General features: G+C 45.4%; 1 protein-coding gene across 1 annotated transcript in view; it reads left to right on the top strand.

Moving 5' to 3' along the window:
* The window catches only part of LOC146798677 (girdin-like), a 439,241-nt gene that overhangs the window by 322,972 nt on the left and 99,592 nt on the right, over positions 1-16,677 (top strand). The window contains exon 21 of the mRNA XM_085625977.1: positions 5,937-6,080. Within this exon, the coding sequence (XP_085482103.1) occupies positions 5,937-6,080 (144 nt within the window). The remainder of the gene's footprint in view (positions 1-5,936; positions 6,081-16,677) is intronic.

Raw genomic sequence — 16,677 nt, 5'->3', positions numbered from 1 at the left:
AAATAGAGGTGTTGAAAACAACCATGTGATTGCACCCCCAAACGTTTTGCCTTCCTCTTTTCCTTTTCTGCTGAATTCCTTTTTGTTGGCTTTAGCACTTTACCACTGCTAACCAGTGCATATGCTCTCTCCCTAAAACTTTGTAGCATTGGCCTATCCACAATTGGCATATTTATTTTACTTATAAGTCCCTAGTAAAGTGCACTACATGTGCCCAGGGCCTGTAAAGTAAGTTCTACTAGTGTGCCTGCAGCTCAGATTGTGCCCCCCACTTAAGTAGCCCTTTAAATATCTCTCAGGCCTGCCATTGCAGATCAGGTGTGTGCAGTTTAGACTGCCATGTCGACCGGGAAAGATAATCCTTTCGTCAGGCTCAAACCTTCCTTTTTAATACATATATGTGAGAAAGTGGGTTACTGTTGCAGTAAACTCCCCCCCCCCCCCTTTTTTTGTTGCCAGACTACTGATGCTCTTTGACTTGATGTGCTCTGGGGCACTGCCAATCAGGACCCCAGGGCCTATTTTCTTTCCCCAAAACAAAATCCAATTGGCATCTCTGGTCACATGTCAGCCCCTAGTAAATGGTACCATAGGTACCCAGGGCACTGTAACCAGAGAAGGCCCATAAGGACTACAGCACTTATTGTGCCACCCTTAGAGGCCCTGTACCCTGACACACACACACTGCCTTTGCAGGCTGGGTGTCTAGGTGCAGAACCAAACAAAGAGTCGACATGGCACACATCCCTGTGTGCCATGCCCACAAACCACTGCCCTGGCATACATCAGTCACCCCTCTAGATGGGTGCCTTATGCCAGGGGTGAGGGTGCAGGTGCATGAGCCCTGTACCCCTACAGCACCCAGGTCCACTCCTGGGCCCTGTAAGTGCAGTGCTGTCATTAAGAGTATATGGTGCTGGGAGGTTGTCATTACGAACTCCACAGCACCATAATGGCTACACTGAAGACTGGGAAGTTTGGTATCAAACTTCTCAGCACATTAAACCCACACTAATGCCAGTGTGGGATTTAATATAAAATGCAAGACAGAGGGCATCTTAGAGATGCCCGCTGAAAGACGACCAACTACCAGTGACCTGACTGAGTGGCTGCGCAGGCTGCCACCACCAGACATGTTTCTGGACCCCTGGGTCGAGAGCCTGCTGCTCTCTGGGGCCTGAAACCATGCACATCCTGGGACGAGGTGCCAAGCCTCCTCCCCCAGGATCGGCAGGGTTCACGAAGGAGAAGCTTCAAAGGCATGCCACCTTTGTGAGCCTCTCCAGACCATTTGCTGCTTTCAGCAACTGGTCCCCGCTGGTTCTACTCCCCACTTTGGGTGGGAGAACCGGCAGGAAAAACAAGTGAGGAAGAGAGGTGTGCCCACCAATGCCAACTCCACTCCAAAGGTGGGGGAGGCGAGGTGAAGCACAACCTCGAGTCCCCGCCATCTTGAGGATGGGGGGACCCAGCCAACCAGGGACAGGCTCCTGCCCCCCTCTCACTGGAGAGTGGCAGAATTGGGGGTGTACCCACCCCAGGGAAAGGACCCATTGGTCCCTGCCCTTTACCTACGTGTAACACCCCTAAATTTAGTATTTAGGGGCACCCTGAACCTTCCTTCCTCAGATCCAGCAACAACAAGAAAAGAAGAAGAAGAAGAAGAAGAAGGACGAGAAGCCGTGCAGAGCTAACAAGAGGACGACGCCCACTGACTTGGCCCCAGCCCTACAGGCCTGTCTACCCTCAAACCTGCTCCTGCGAAACCCCGGCATGTCCAGCGGCCAGCAACCTCAAAAACCCCGGAGGATCTGTCTGCATTCACTTTCCAAGCTGTTTCTCCCGTGAGCACCGGACGTGTTTAAACTGCAGCTTCTGGTGCTAGCCAGAAACTGCGAACCCAGCACACTTTGCACCCGCCGAGCCCGGCCTGTGTTTGAGTGAACAAACACCACGAGGAGGTCCCCCCGGTGATCCTGACCCGAGATCCGGCGACCCCTGACCTGCCTCAAGCCTCCAGACGACGCCTGCAGCCTCAATCCAGGAGAGCCACCCCAACCGGGACCAGAGCGGGTAAGAAAATCCGACGTGTAAAGGCACCCCTGCACCCGTCGCCCCACGGCCTTGTGTGCCCAACCCAGTGGTGCCTAACCATCCTTCTACATCCCAACCTACCCCTCGAAGTGGTGGTCACTCCTGTAAAATCTTCGTCCCCGAGCCTGCAGTGTTTCTTTGTCCCGGAGAATCTCCATTGAATTCAACATGGCATCCGACCTCAAAACTGCACCCGGCTGCCCTAGCACCACTGAGGGTGCTCCTTTGGTGCTAACTTGGTCCCCACCTTGCCCTGAGCTTAACCCTAAGAGCTTTGCTCCCGCAACCCCGTGGCCTGCTTGCCAGCCGCCATCAACTGGAGCCCTCCTATGCTCCATAGGATAATATTGGGTCTCAACACTCTGCACCCGGCCGCCCTAGTGCCACTTGGGGTGCAACAACAGTGCATCACTGACCCTGGGAGACCCCTGAGTCTAACCCCAGAACCCTAACTCAAAAGACCGATTACTTACCTCGAGACCGATAACTCACTTTTCCTCATAGGATAACATTGACACTTTTTTTCCCCAAAAGTTTCCAATTGTCGACTTTTGAAAACTAAGACTATTCCTTAAAAATCGCACAAATAACCTAACCGAATTTTCTCAACTGTTTGCAGGAAAGGTCCCAGTGCTGAACCCAGGTGTCCAGCACTGGGTAAGAAAAGTAACTATAAAAAATAACTTACCTGTGAATTGAATTTCCTTCCATAAGATAACATTGGGGGTTCTTTGTGAAAAAAAATTTGTGTCAACTTTTGAAATACAAGAATATTCTTTAAAAATCGTACAAACTGCAAAAACATAATTACTTACCTATTTTAAGTAGATGTCCCAGTGCTGAATCTAGGAGTCCAGCACTGGATTACAAAAGTAACGCAAAAGTAACTTACCTGCTAAGTGAATTTCCTCCCATAGGATAACATTGGTGATTCTATGTGAAAAAGTTTCTGTCAACTTTTGAAATGCAATAATATTCTTTACAAATCGTACCTTCAACCAAAACGCATTTGCTCACCTGTTTTCAGGAAATGTCCCACGGCTGAATCTAGGATCCAGTCCTGTGGTTAGAAAAGTAATCTGAAAAGTAATTAACTTCATTTTACTCAAAAAGCCCATTCAATTGAATGTACTATACCTGCAATGTGTTGCAAACTGCTTTCTTAAACCTGTAACCAAAACCAGTACAAGTTATACTGCAATTCTGAACTGTGTTCATACAAGTCAATTACTACTACAATAGTATTTATATGCTTCTCTGTACCAGGCTTGCCTGGTTCTAGAAATAAAACAACAGTATATATTTTTTTATACAAAACAATTGGCCTACAGTTCAGTTCTTGAGTGTGTAAGACCATTTGCTGATTGAGTGTGTACATCAAATGCTTTAGACTGTCCTCTGATACTGCCTTACTGCTCAACCAAACTACCACTTTAGAGTAAGGTTCTATCTAACTTTAACCTCTGCCAAACCTCTGGAGACTCTTGGACTCTATACACACTGTACCTTACTTTGGTGCAGTGTATATATAGAGACAGTTTCTTACAATATAGCTCACCCCTAAGGTAGGCCTTGGACAATACAAGGGCAGGCTGCAGTGTATTTAAAAAGTAGGACATGTACTTTTAAGATTCACATGTCCTAGCAGTGAAAAACTCTTAAATTATTTTTCACTTCTGCAAGGCCTATATCTTCTATAGGATAACATTGGGATTGCCTTATTACATTCATAAGCATAATTGCCTTATTATTTTTCACTTCTGCAAGGCCTATATCTTCCATAGGATAACATTGGTATTATCTTTTTATATTCATAAGCATAATTGCTATATGGGAAGATATGATTGGTTCAAGTTTGGTGTCTCTAGACTCCCAATTTAAAATCCTAACTTATGGTGAAGTCGGATTTTAAATTACAGTTCTAAAAATCTTACTTTTAGAAATTGGGCATTTTCTTGCCTTAACCATTTGGTGCCAGTCTCTGATTGCATTTCTGGTGTGGGTGACAGCTGGGCTTTGTGTATTCCTCTAGACAGCCTCACACAATGGGAGCTTAGGTATGACTTAATGGGACATCCTGGGTAGGGTGGGAGGGAAAAGCTGGCGTCAGCCTCATTTACACCTGAATAGGCTGTGTCCTGTCCACACACAATAGGACTTATCTACCCTACATTGTTACTCCAGCCAGCTTGGAGCCAGGGCAGGGGAGGAAGAGGATCTGTGTGCTTCAAAGGTATGCCTCTAGAAGCTTTTCCCCACTTCAAAGGCATAACTGTGTATAAAAAAAGGACTTCAGATATCACCAACTCATTACACTCCTGGACGTGAGGATAGTCTGCCAGGAAGGACTACTGTGCTGCTACAAGGACTGCTACTCTGCTGGACTCCTGCTGCCCTTTTGCGTGGGAATGAGGAGGATTGGGCCTGCATCTCTACAACTCAGAAATCAGAATGACTCCAAGTGCTTGTTGGCTTGCCTCCTGATTGGAGTCTGAGGGCCATAAAAGACATTCAACTTTCCTGCTACAGCACCCAGACGCTGCCATCTGTGAGTCTACCCTGCAAAGTGGTGCTAGCCCAGCCCAGTCCTGGAGTCTGGGGAGTGGGTTTGAAGTGCTTCTCCAGCAGAATCCACGCATCAACGTTGAAGCAAGGACTCGGAACCGGTGCATCTCCTTCACTGCAGTTGCATCCCCGCCATTGCGAGGATCGACTCCGGCACATTGCTACGCATCAACTCAATTCTCGATGCAGCATTGCCTTTGTGTGGCTTGGAACCAACGCAGCCCCAGTACAGAGTAGACCGTTATCGATGCATCACCTCACCTGCACTCCGCATCTCGTCTTCGACGCAACCAAAATAATTTGCAGCGGGCCAAGGCTGGTCCCTGTATCTGACCCACGCTCCATCGCGGTTGGCCTGAACTTTTGGATTTGACCCGGTCTAGCGTGACCAGATAGTCCCATTTGTCACGTTATGCTTTTATGCACTACTTTACAGGTTTTTAAAAAATTCATAACTCTGATTCTACTTATTGTATTTTTGTCATTTTGGTCTTGTTTCTAACCAGGTGTGGTATCTTTTCTGTGGTGTTTTCACTGTTTTACTGTTGGAAGCATTGCACAAATACTTAACACATTGCCTCTTAAGTTGAACTTGGCTGCTCAGAGCCAAACTACCAGGGGGTGAGCACAGGTTAATTTAGGGTGTGTTTGTGACTTATCCTGATTGTGGTTTCTGCTTGGATAGGGTGCATACCTCTGCCAATCAGAAACCATAATTATGTTCTTTTTTAAGTAGCATTATGCACATTAAAGAAACACATATGTCAAAATGTAAAAATTTTCTGTGCATTGTATTAAACAATGCTTGATTCCTTGTATGTTTATAGAATATTGTTATACTTTGTTGAATCTAAGTTTCCCTGCAAACTCATACAGCGATTTATGTTGTTTTATTCAGAAGGTTCTCGAGTGTGGATTTAATTGCCACTTTCTTCCTGAAATACCTCTGTTATACTTGAAATATGTCTCTTCACCGCCACCCATTCTGTCAGTGTCTTAGAACACAAGGGATTAACTATTGTTTAACAGGCTCAGCCAATTCCCGAGTGTCACTAGGTCACTGATCAGACATTTTGATTGGTGGCTGCAAGTTTTGCTCACTGACGACATCTTTTACTTGCATTCAGGTGCACCCAGAAAGTCATATCTTGCGCACAAATTTCAGCTACTTTGCCTAAAAGCTACCCTTAAAGCCCTAAATGAGTCAAACAATGTGTTATCTAACAGGATGTTTTGTTTCGAGTCTTTTGCAATAAATTTCCTTTTTTGTTATGTAGGTACAACCAGCTGCTGGCTCAAAAGGCCCACTTAGAGGAGTTGGAAGGGTCCTTGAAGGAAGAGCAGGAACGTCTACAGAAGGATGCTCTGAGGCAAAGAGCACTCGAGGACGATCACCTAAGGCTGCAAGAGGACATGGAAAGGTAAATGTTACACAGCTTCAATCCTTACCACATCCTCTTGGTTGGTGTTCGATTTTCACTCTAGAGACCCTTCTGAAATTAATATGGTCCTTCATCCTGGGATTCTCTGTAAAATTCATAAACAATATAATATCTCCGCACATGTATATTGCACAGTGGCAGTCATTGTTGTGGAGTTATGGTTCAGGGACACTTTCCATTGAAAATGCATTTTTGATTTGCCTATAACCTTAGATTCAGTGGCCAGCTTTGCAAGAAATTTGGCATTCACTTGGCGTTGTTGGTTAAAATCCTGCATGTCAATCTTCATGTAGGTCCTTGCAGGGGAATACAGTTAAAGCGGGTGGAGGTGCTTTGTGGAAATAGTTGTGTTTTCTAATTTTAGCTCCCATAAGAAATCTTGCTTATGTCTAAAGGTCATACTGGTGAATGGATTTATACCAACCTTGTTATGGAACTTAATATTTACTCACAAATTGTGCTTCTGTTGGTTTTCCATAAATCTATTCAGTAGTTTTTGAGATAGAATCATTTCATGAAGTTGCTGCACGGCCTCTAAAGGACTCAGACAAACATGTTGTTCGCAGGTGTCTGGATGCTATGGATGGCCCGGGAAGGGTAGTCAGTACTTCTGTTGTACTTTGTCGACGTGTGCTTGCATTTCACAGGATTCTTCAGTGATATATAGGCCTCCCTCATGGATATTACATTTGATTGCTCCCACATTTTCAGTGAAAAGGCAGACTGTTAATTGCTATAAGAACAGTAGACCTAATGCATTCTCTTTGGGGCTATTGACCCATACTAGACAGTTCCTGCATCAATTTAGAAAGTTTAGGGGTTATCCCAGAGAGTTGATTTATAGACAGAGAAAGTCTTCCCAACCAGTTCAGCAGGCACCCTAGTCCTTTCAAGACCATGGACATGGATTTGGCAGGCACTGTGAGGGTCAGCATGTGCATTATTACTCCAATTCCTCTTCTCCTGCTACAACGGCCACTAAACAACTTTAGTTTGTTTGCCATTAATGGTGGCTGCCCAACAAATGGGGGACATGATTCAACATTTTCTCCCAGGTTGGCAATCTATCATCTCTGACAGATGATTCTTGAAAATAGCTCAAAATGGCAATGCCATCATAGCTTTCCGTCAGCCACACCCACTATTCCTTCCAAACCAGAGCAGATTTCCGATGAGCAACTGTCCATTCTGTTATAGTAGGTACCACTGCTGCTGTCAATAGGTGTCATTGACAGGGTTCCGGACTAAGAAGAGTAGGAGTTTGTTACTCTCACTGTTTCCTCATTCTGAATAAGGGTTGGATCTCTAGTCTCTGAATACCTTCCTGTTGAAGGACAAATTAAAGATGCTCACCTTGCCCCAGATCCTATCTGCTCTGGACCCAGGTGACTGGTGGATGTCCTTAGACATTCAGGATGCTCATTTTCATATATCTTTCCTGCAGTCCCACAGGTGTTATCTGCAGGTTATGGTAGGCCAGGAACATTTTCAGTTTGTTATGTTCCCTTTTGGCCTCACCAGTGTCCCTTGGATGTTCACAAAAGTGATGACAATGGCTGCAGTCCATCTTCGGAGGTTGGGTATATCAGTATTCCCGTACCTCGACAACTGGCCGTTGAAGGCAGACCTGCCACAGTTAGCCATGGACCGCCTCTGGACAATGTGAAATCTCTCAACATCATAAGGGTTCATTATCAACGAGCCAAAGTCCCACCTGATGCCTTCACAGAGGCTTCCATTCATTAGAGAAATCCTGGATACAGAGGAGTTCAGGGCTTTCCCTCTGCTGCAGTGAGCCCAGGACATTCAGGCTATGATCTTGAAGTTTCTGGCTCAGTCTTGGATCATGGTGGGAGCTGCTCTGAGGGTTCTTAACCTCTTAGCCTCCTACATCATTTTTATCAGTTATGCCAGGTGGCACATGAATGCGCTGCATTGTACTTTGAAGATCAGAAGGTTCCTGCGCCAAGGAAATGTGGCCAATACCATCTAGGTCCCAGAGGAGACAGATTGAGATTTGCAAAGGTGGCTGCTTAAATACAGTTGATCCAGCAGCAGGTGCATCTCCCTTCCCCACCCAGAGCTGATGGTGGTGACAGATGCCTCTTTTCTGGGCTGGGGAGGTCATGTTGGGGAGGTGGAGATCGGGACTATGGTCTCTGGCAGAGGGCTAACCCCATGTCTGGTGGAGTTGCAGGACATTCCTCTGTCTTTGAAATCCTTTCTCTCATCCATCAAGCGTAGGCTGGTCTAGGTTCACACAAACAACACCACCACCATGTGGTTCTGCAACAAGCAGGGCAAAAAGGGGACCAGGGTCATGCATCAGGAGGCTCTGTGCCTCTGGAGGTGGTTGAAGAGCCAAGGTATCTTCCTGATCGACAACCATCTGGCATGATCTCTGAATGCCAGAGCAGACGAGCTGAGCTGACCAGTGTCTAATAGAACATGAGTGGTGTCTACATCCCAAGGTGGCACAGGGTGTCCTCTAGCTGTGTGGAGAACAGTGGCTAGTTCTTTTTAAGAGCGCATGGTATCAAATGCTATGCACGTTCAAAATTTTGGCAAGAGCACTTCTTAGAAGATGCTTTCTAGCTGGGTTGGAACACAGGACTCTATGCTTTCCTGCCACTGCCTTTCCTACCCTGAGTTTTGAAAAAGATCAGGAACAAGCTGGCCCAAATCATCCTAGTGGCTCTGGATAGTGGCCCGAGATTGTTCCAGTTGAGTATGATACCTGGAACTTCTGGCCATGTGCATGTGTCCTCTGATCAGGCTTCGACGTCTGGAAGAACTCCTGTCTCAGAAACATGGCCAGGTCCGCTCTCAAATCTGTGTAATCTACACGTACATGTGTGGATATTGATCAGTGGCAACTTACTGTGTTTTAACTGCTGCCTGAAGTGGTAGATGTCATCCTTGCTGCAAGGCGCCCTTGCATGAAATCCATTTATGCTGCATGCTGGGACAAATTTGTTGCCTGTTGTGGCATTCGCAAGACTGTCCTCTTACACCTAAAGCTATCATACTTCTTTTGTTTGTTTTATCTTTAGCCCAGCAAGGTTTTGAAGTGGGCACTCTTAAAGTTTATTTGTGAGTCTTTTGAACTTGTTTGTGTTTGCCTGACAACTGTCCTTGTTTACATCATCTGTCATGATGAGACTGTTTATAGGTTTTAACACACGTTCCCTCCCAAATGTTTTGGTAGGAGACCTTAACTTGATATTCTCCTGTGTATGGCCTTTAATCTGCAGCATTGCTGCTTTCTGGGTCACATGATTTTAAAGACCATCTTCCTCATTGCGATTACATCAGCTCATCGTGTTAGTGAACTTCTGACATTTTCAGTGCAAGTGCCCTACACCACCTTTTGTCTGAATAATTTGGTGCTGAGCACTCACCGGCATTCTTTCCAAAAGTTGTGACAGTTTCCACATTGACAATCCATCACTCTACCAGCATTCTTTGCTCACCCCTTGAAAGAGGAAGAGAGGCGCTTTTGGTTGGACCCCGAAAGGGACTTAAGCTTTTACATTGATCATACCAACGACCATCAAGTGGATGATCAACTTCTTGTGGATTCTCTTGAGCAAAGAATGGGAAGGCTGTGCAGAAGAGGACCCTGTTGAGGTGGTTAGTCCTCTGCATTATTATCTGCTACACACATGCCAAGGAGCAGGCTCCAGAAGGTCTGAGAGCCCATTCCGCTAGGGCTAAGACTCTACCACTGCATTGGTAGGCAGAGTGCCTTTCCTTGACACCTGCCAGGCTGTGATATGGGCATCAGTGCCTACATTCACAAAGCTCTGGTCACCTAGACTGCCATGATGAGTGGGAAGTACATTTTGCCTGCTTGGTCCTGCAAGACTTTTTGATGTGAGTCTACTCCACAAACCCTCCACCTAGGGAGGTACTGCTTTGGTAACTATTCTAAGGTGAAGGATCTGTGTCTAGAAGTATCCATCAGAATAACAAATGACTTACCTTCGGGAGCGCTCTGTCTGGTTGATACATTATCAAACTGCAAATTCCTCACTGCCGTCTTACTTCGCCATTCAGTGGAGTGTCCTCTTCGTAACATCTATAACGGTCTCAAATTAGTATTTAACACACTGGTGGCAACAATTGTTCACACTCATGTATGAGGGTGCAGAAGAGGAAAAGATCAGCGCACCTGAATTCATCTCACCTGAATGGTGCATATATGCTGCTTGACTTCATCATTTCTCGGGCGCCCCAGAAGTCAGCACAGAGCCACATGGCTCCATCTAGTAGCACACAGAAGCACTGCTTGAAGAAAAGTGTTCCTGATCCAGTCTGTTGCCTGGGGAGTATTCTAATGTGAGAAATCTGCAATTAGATAGAGTATCCACCAGAAAGAGCATTCCCGAAGATAAGTACTTGTTGTTCTCAAATCTACATTACAGCACCTATGTCTAGACAGCAGTATACAGCTCTAATAATGGGTAAACTTGCAGCTTGATAGGCTTTGATTATGAGTTGAGTATACCTCCTGCCTCTTTTAGACTTCAGGAGCTTTAACTACCCATGATGCCTTATATTGGCAGTTGCCTCACAGAGCCAGTTCTCTGTAGAATGGCTATTCATTAAACGATGGGAAAGTTATTAAGAAGCAATAACCTGCGGAATTCCTATCTCTGAGAATCCTAACTAGTGGCTAATAGATATATATATATATATATATATATATATATATATATATATATATATATATATATATATATATCTATTACCTACTGGCGGTCGCCAGTAGGTAGTTATAGTTAGGACCCTGTTTCCATAGGAAAACCGCAACATTCTATTCGGAATAACTTTGGCGCCGGTCGACGAATCCTCGCGAAATTTTCAAAATAGGTGGGGCGCTACGCTCCGCTCCTACCCTGAAAGTCTCGGGGGGATTCGTCAAGCGGGGGCTGAGAAAAAAGGGGGGTCCCAAAACGCGTTTTTCCCATGCATTTTTCCATAGGACCTTTAGACACAGCTACAGCCCGAACGGCTGAACAGAGTTACTTGAAATTTGGCAGAGAGGTAGTCTACAGGTCAAGGAAGTGCCTTTTGTAGCTCTGGTGTAAATCTCTTCAGTAGTTCCTGAGAAAATAGCATTTAAATCAATATATATATCTGAGGCAGCTTACGGTGCGCTTACCGTGCGCTTACGGTAAGCTTACCGTACGCGTACGGTGACGTGCGCGAGCGCGATTCTGATTGGCTGTTAGATCTTAGTAAACATTCGAATCGGTCGAAACCAGGAAGCGGCGGCCGCCATTTTCTCTCTCGCACTCTAAGGGGGGAAAAAAAACAAAGGCTAAAAACATATAAAGAGGCAGGTTTGACAACTCCCAACCACCTAGCCTTGATTATGGTGTTCCTAAAGAACCCCCAAGGCCAAAAATTTAATTTATTGTTTTTTCGAAAAAACGCCGATTACGCTTACCGTACGCGTACGGTAAAAATTAATTAAAAAAAAAACATTATCCACACTTTCCCAACCCCGTGTGCAAACGGTGCCCGTATGGCACCTTTTGTGCATGGCATATTAAGAAAAAGAACTATTAAATGATTACCATCCATAACGAAGCGCATAATATGTCCTCCGTGAGCGGACGGTGCGCGAAGCGCATCGTGCGTACATTGCCCATCCAGCGTAACATGGGCACACGGTGCGCGTAGCGCACCGCGTGCCCACCGTGCGTGCACGGCACTAACTGCGTAAAGTGGGCGCGCGGTGCGCGAAGCGCACCGCGTGCTCAATGTGCGCGCACGGTGCGCGAAGCGCAGCGTGCGCGCACGGAACTAACTGCGTTAAGTGGGCGCGCACGCCACGAACGGCGTAAAGTAACTTAGCATTTAAAAAACCGTACAAATTCACTGAAAAAACCATAGGTTTCACACACGTTATAGTTAGGAATTAGCATTTAAAAAACCTTGCAAATTCAGTGAAAAAACCATAGGTTTCACACATGCTATAGTTAGCTGGAGATTTTACTCATAAAAAGCCAATGAAATTCCCCCGTTATAGTTAGTGCAGGCAACTATAACTCACGCGACCGCAATCCTCTGCTGATGACATATGTGTCTTTATGAAAAAAAAATATTTGTAATATATGTATAGCTAAAATTTAATGGAAGAAGACATGGGCAAATAAGTGTCTAAATACAGTATTAGCATCAGCAGAGGATTGCGGTCGCGTGAGTTATAGTTGCCTGCACTAACTATAACGGGGGAATTTCATTGGTTTTTTTATGAGTAAAATCTCCAGCTAACTATAGCATGTGTGAAACCTATGGTTTTTTCACTGAATTCGCAAGGTTTTTTAAATGCTAATTCCTAACTATACCGTGTGTGAAACCTATGGTTTTTTCAGTGAATATATATATATATAGTTCCACAAGTTGCCCCTAGAGCAAGGATGCACTCGAACAGCAGCTTGCTTGTGAAAGCCTTTATTTCAACAAAAACTGCAACCTGCATTCCAATTAAAGTTCCAGCCTGATGCATTTCAGAGCTCCTTGCTCCTTTCTCAAAGGCTCAACACTGAGTTTCACAAGCTGACACACCTTTGAATAATTAATTCCCCGCCCTCTAATGAGCATTGCCTTCTGGGATCTGTAGTGTGTGCCAAAAAATACCTGCCCAAATGGGTGCTGTGTCTCTCAGGTTGTTGCAGATTTTCAGCCCTCCAATGGGCCTCAGAGTGCAAGTTCGTTTTGCAATTTAAAATGCTGCTGTTCCACTTTAAGGTCCTGGCATGATTCCAACCTCGTGGCCCCCTTAAATGTCAGGGTGGTGCAATCCTCCACGGCTGGGCTGCCGAGATGAACACAGTTCCACAAGTTGCCCCTAGAGCAAGGATGCACTCGAACAGCAGCTTGCTTGTGAAAGCCTTTATTTCAACAAAAACTGCAACCTGCATTCCAATTAAAGTTCCAGCCTGATGCATTTCAGAGCTCCTTGCTCCTTTCTCAAAGGCTCAACACTGAGTTTCACAAGCTGACACACCTTTGAATAATTAATTCCCCGCCCTCTAATGAGCATTGCCTTCTGGGATCTGTAGTATGTGCCAAAAAATACCTGCCCAAATGGGTGCTGTGTCTCTCAGGTTGTTGCAGATTTTCAGCCCTCCAATGGGCCTCAGAGTGCAAGTTCGTTTTGCAATTTAAAATGCTGCTGTTCCACTTTAAGGTCCTGGCATGATTCCAACCTCGTGGCCCCCTTAAATGTCAGGGTGGTGCAATCCTCCACGGCTGGGCTGCCGAGATAAACACAGTTCCACAAGTTGCCCCTAGAGCAAGGATGCACTCGAACAGCAGCTTGCTTGTGAAAGCCTTTATTTCAACAAAAACTGCAACCTGCATTCCAATTAAAGTTCCAGCCTGATGCATTTCAGAGCTCCTTGCTCCTTTCTCAAAGGCTCAAAACTGAGTTTCACAAGCTGACACACCTTTGAATAATTAATTCCCCGCCCTCTAATGAGCATTGCCTTCTGGGATCTGTAGTGTGTGCCAAAAAATACCTGCCCAAATGGGTGCTGTGTCTCTCAGGTTCTTGCAGATTTTCAGCCCTCCAATGGGCCTCAGAGTGCAAGTTCGTTTTGCAATTTAAAATGCTGCTGTTCCACTTTAAGGTCCTGGCATGATTCCAACCTCGTGGCCCCCTTAAATGTCAGGGTGGTGCAATCCTCCACGGCTGGGCTGCCGAGATAAACACAGTTCCACAAGTTGCCCCTAGAGGAAGGATGCACTCGAACAGCAGCTTGCTTGTGAAAGCCTTTATTTCAACAAAAACTGCAACCTGCATTCCAATTAAAGTTCCAGCCTGATGCATTTCAGAGCTCCTTGCTCCTTTCTCAAAGGCTCAACACTGAGTTTCACAAGCTGACACACCTTTGAATAATTAATTCCCCGCCCTCTAATGAGCATTGCCTTCTGGGATCTGTAGTGTGTGCCAAAAAATACCTGCCCAAATGGGTGCTGTGTCTCTCACGTTGTTGCAGATTTTCAGCCCCCCAATGGGCCTCAGAGTGCAAGTTCGTTTTGCAATTTAAAATGCTGCTGTTCCACTTTAAGGTCCTGGCATGATTCCAACCTCGTGGCCCCCTTAAATGTCAGGGTGGTGCAATCCTCCACGGCTGGGCTGCCGAGATAAACACAGTTCCACAAGTTGCCCCTAGAGCAAGGATGCACTCGAACAGCAGCTTGCTTGTGAAAGCCTTTATTTCAACAAAAACTGCAACCTGCATTCCAATTAAAGTTCCAGCCTGATGCATTTCAGAGCTCCTTGCTCCTTTCTCAAAGGCTCAACACTGAGTTTCACAAGCTGACACACCTTTGAATAATTAATTCCCCGCCCTCTAATGAGCATTGCCTTCTGGGATCTGTAGTGTGTGCCAAAAAATACCTGCCGAAATGGGTGCTGTGTCTCTCAGGTTGCTGTAGATTTTCAGCCCTCCAATGGGCCTCAGAGTGCAAGTTCGTTTTGCAATTTAAAATGCTGCTGTTCCACTTTAAGGTCCTGGCATGATTCCAACCTCGTGGCCCCCTTAAATGTCAGGGTGGTGCAATCCTCCACGGCTGGGCTGCCGAGATAAACACAGTTCCACAAGTTGCCCCTAGAGCAAGGATGCACTCGAACAGCAGCTTGCTTGTGAAAGCCTTTATTTCAACAAAAACTGCAACCTGCATTCCAATTAAAGTTCCAGCCTGATGCATTTCAGAGCTCCTTGCTCCTTTCTCAAAGGCTCAACACTGAGTTTCACAAGCTGACACACCTTTGAATAATTAATTCCCCGCCCTCTAATGAGCATTGCCTTCTGGGATCTGTAGTGTGTGCCAAAAAATGCCTGCCCAAATGGGTGCTGTGTCTCTCAGGTTGTTGCAGATTTTCAGCCCTCCAATGGGCCTCAGAGTGCAAGTTCGTTTTGCAATTTAAAATGCTGCTGTTCCACTTTAAGGTCCTGGCATGATTCCAACCTCGTGGCCCCCTTAAAAAACCAATGAAATTCCCCCGTTATAGTTAGTGCAGGCAACTATAACTCACGCGACCGCAATCCTCTGCTGATGACGTCAGATATTACATCACTGTATTTAGACACCTATTTACCCATGTCTTCTTCCATTAATCTTTAGCTATACATATATTACAAATATTTATTTTTCAGAAAGACACATATGTAATCAGTGATGTAATATCTGACGTCATCAGCAGAGGATTGCGGTCGCGTGAGTTATAGTTGCCTGCACTAACTATAACGGGGGAATTTCATTGGTTTTTTACGAGAGAAATGTCCAGCTAACTATAACATGTGTGAAACCTATGGTTTTTTAAGTGAATTTGCAAGGTTTTTTAAATGCTAATTCCTAACTATAACGTGTGTGAAATCTATGGTTTTTTAAGTGAATTTGTACAGTTTTTTAAATGCTAAGTTATGTATTTATTAATATTTTTTTTTTCAGGTTTTTCACCGTGCGCGCACCGTGCGCTTCGCGCGCCGTGCGCACTCTGTGGGCGCACCGTGCGCATCGCGCACCGAGCGCCCACGATGCGTTGTGCGTGCCGTGCACGCATGGTGCGCGCACCCCGCGCTTTTTCGTCAAAAAAATATTCTTTTTTTTCACCCTTGGTGGTCCTTCAGTGACCCCCTGACAAAGGCTAGGGGGTCAGGAACTGTCCACCGTGCCCCCTTTTCACGTTCTACACCTTTGTTTTTCACTGCCTCAGACTGCGAGAGACAAAATGGCGGCCGACACTTCCTGATTTCGACTGATTAGAATGTTTACTCACATCTAACAACCAATCAGAATTGCTCTCGCGCACGTCACCGTGCGCGCACCGTGCGCGCACAGTGCGCGCTTATAGATATATATGTACTTTTAACTGAAATTTTCTCAGGAACTACTGAACAGATTGACTCCAGATATTCAAAAGGCACATCCCTGACCTGAGGACTACCTCTCTGCCAAATTTCAAGTAATTCTGTTCAGCAGTTCGGGCTGTACCTTGGACTAAAGGTCCCTATGGAAAAATGCATGGGGAAAACGCGTTTTGGGACCCCCCTTTTTTCTCGGCCCCCGCGTGACTAATCACCCCGAGACTTTCAGGGTAGGAGCGGAGCGGAGCGCCCCACCTATTTTGAAAAATTTGCGAGGATTCGTCAACCGGCGCCAAAGTCATTCAAAATAGAATTTTCAGATTTCCTATGGAAACACGGTCCTAACTATAAATATCAACTGGCGACCGCCAGTAGATAATATATATATATATATATTGATGTGAACAAGGGCGAGTGGCGCCCGAAACGCGTCTTCTAGAGAACTAACAGCTTCAATAAACATCTTGTTGCTTCTAATCGGTGGTTCGTGGTTCCTTGGTGTGAAGGTGGATGTAACGGACGTTGCTCACTAGCTGAGGACCAGGTGTGTTTGGATATATATATGTATATATATATCTATATATATATATATATATATATATCACTTTTTTCATTTATGGTGCCACCTTACATGTTTTATTTGGCTTTATCTGGCTTGTTCTTTCATTAAAATATATAACATATAT

The sequence above is a fragment of the Triturus cristatus genome, chromosome 9 (assembly GCF_964204655.1).
Source record: "Triturus cristatus chromosome 9, aTriCri1.1, whole genome shotgun sequence".
Taxonomy (NCBI): domain Eukaryota; kingdom Metazoa; phylum Chordata; class Amphibia; order Caudata; family Salamandridae; genus Triturus; species Triturus cristatus.
This window is presented reverse-complemented; position numbering and strand designations above follow the sequence as displayed.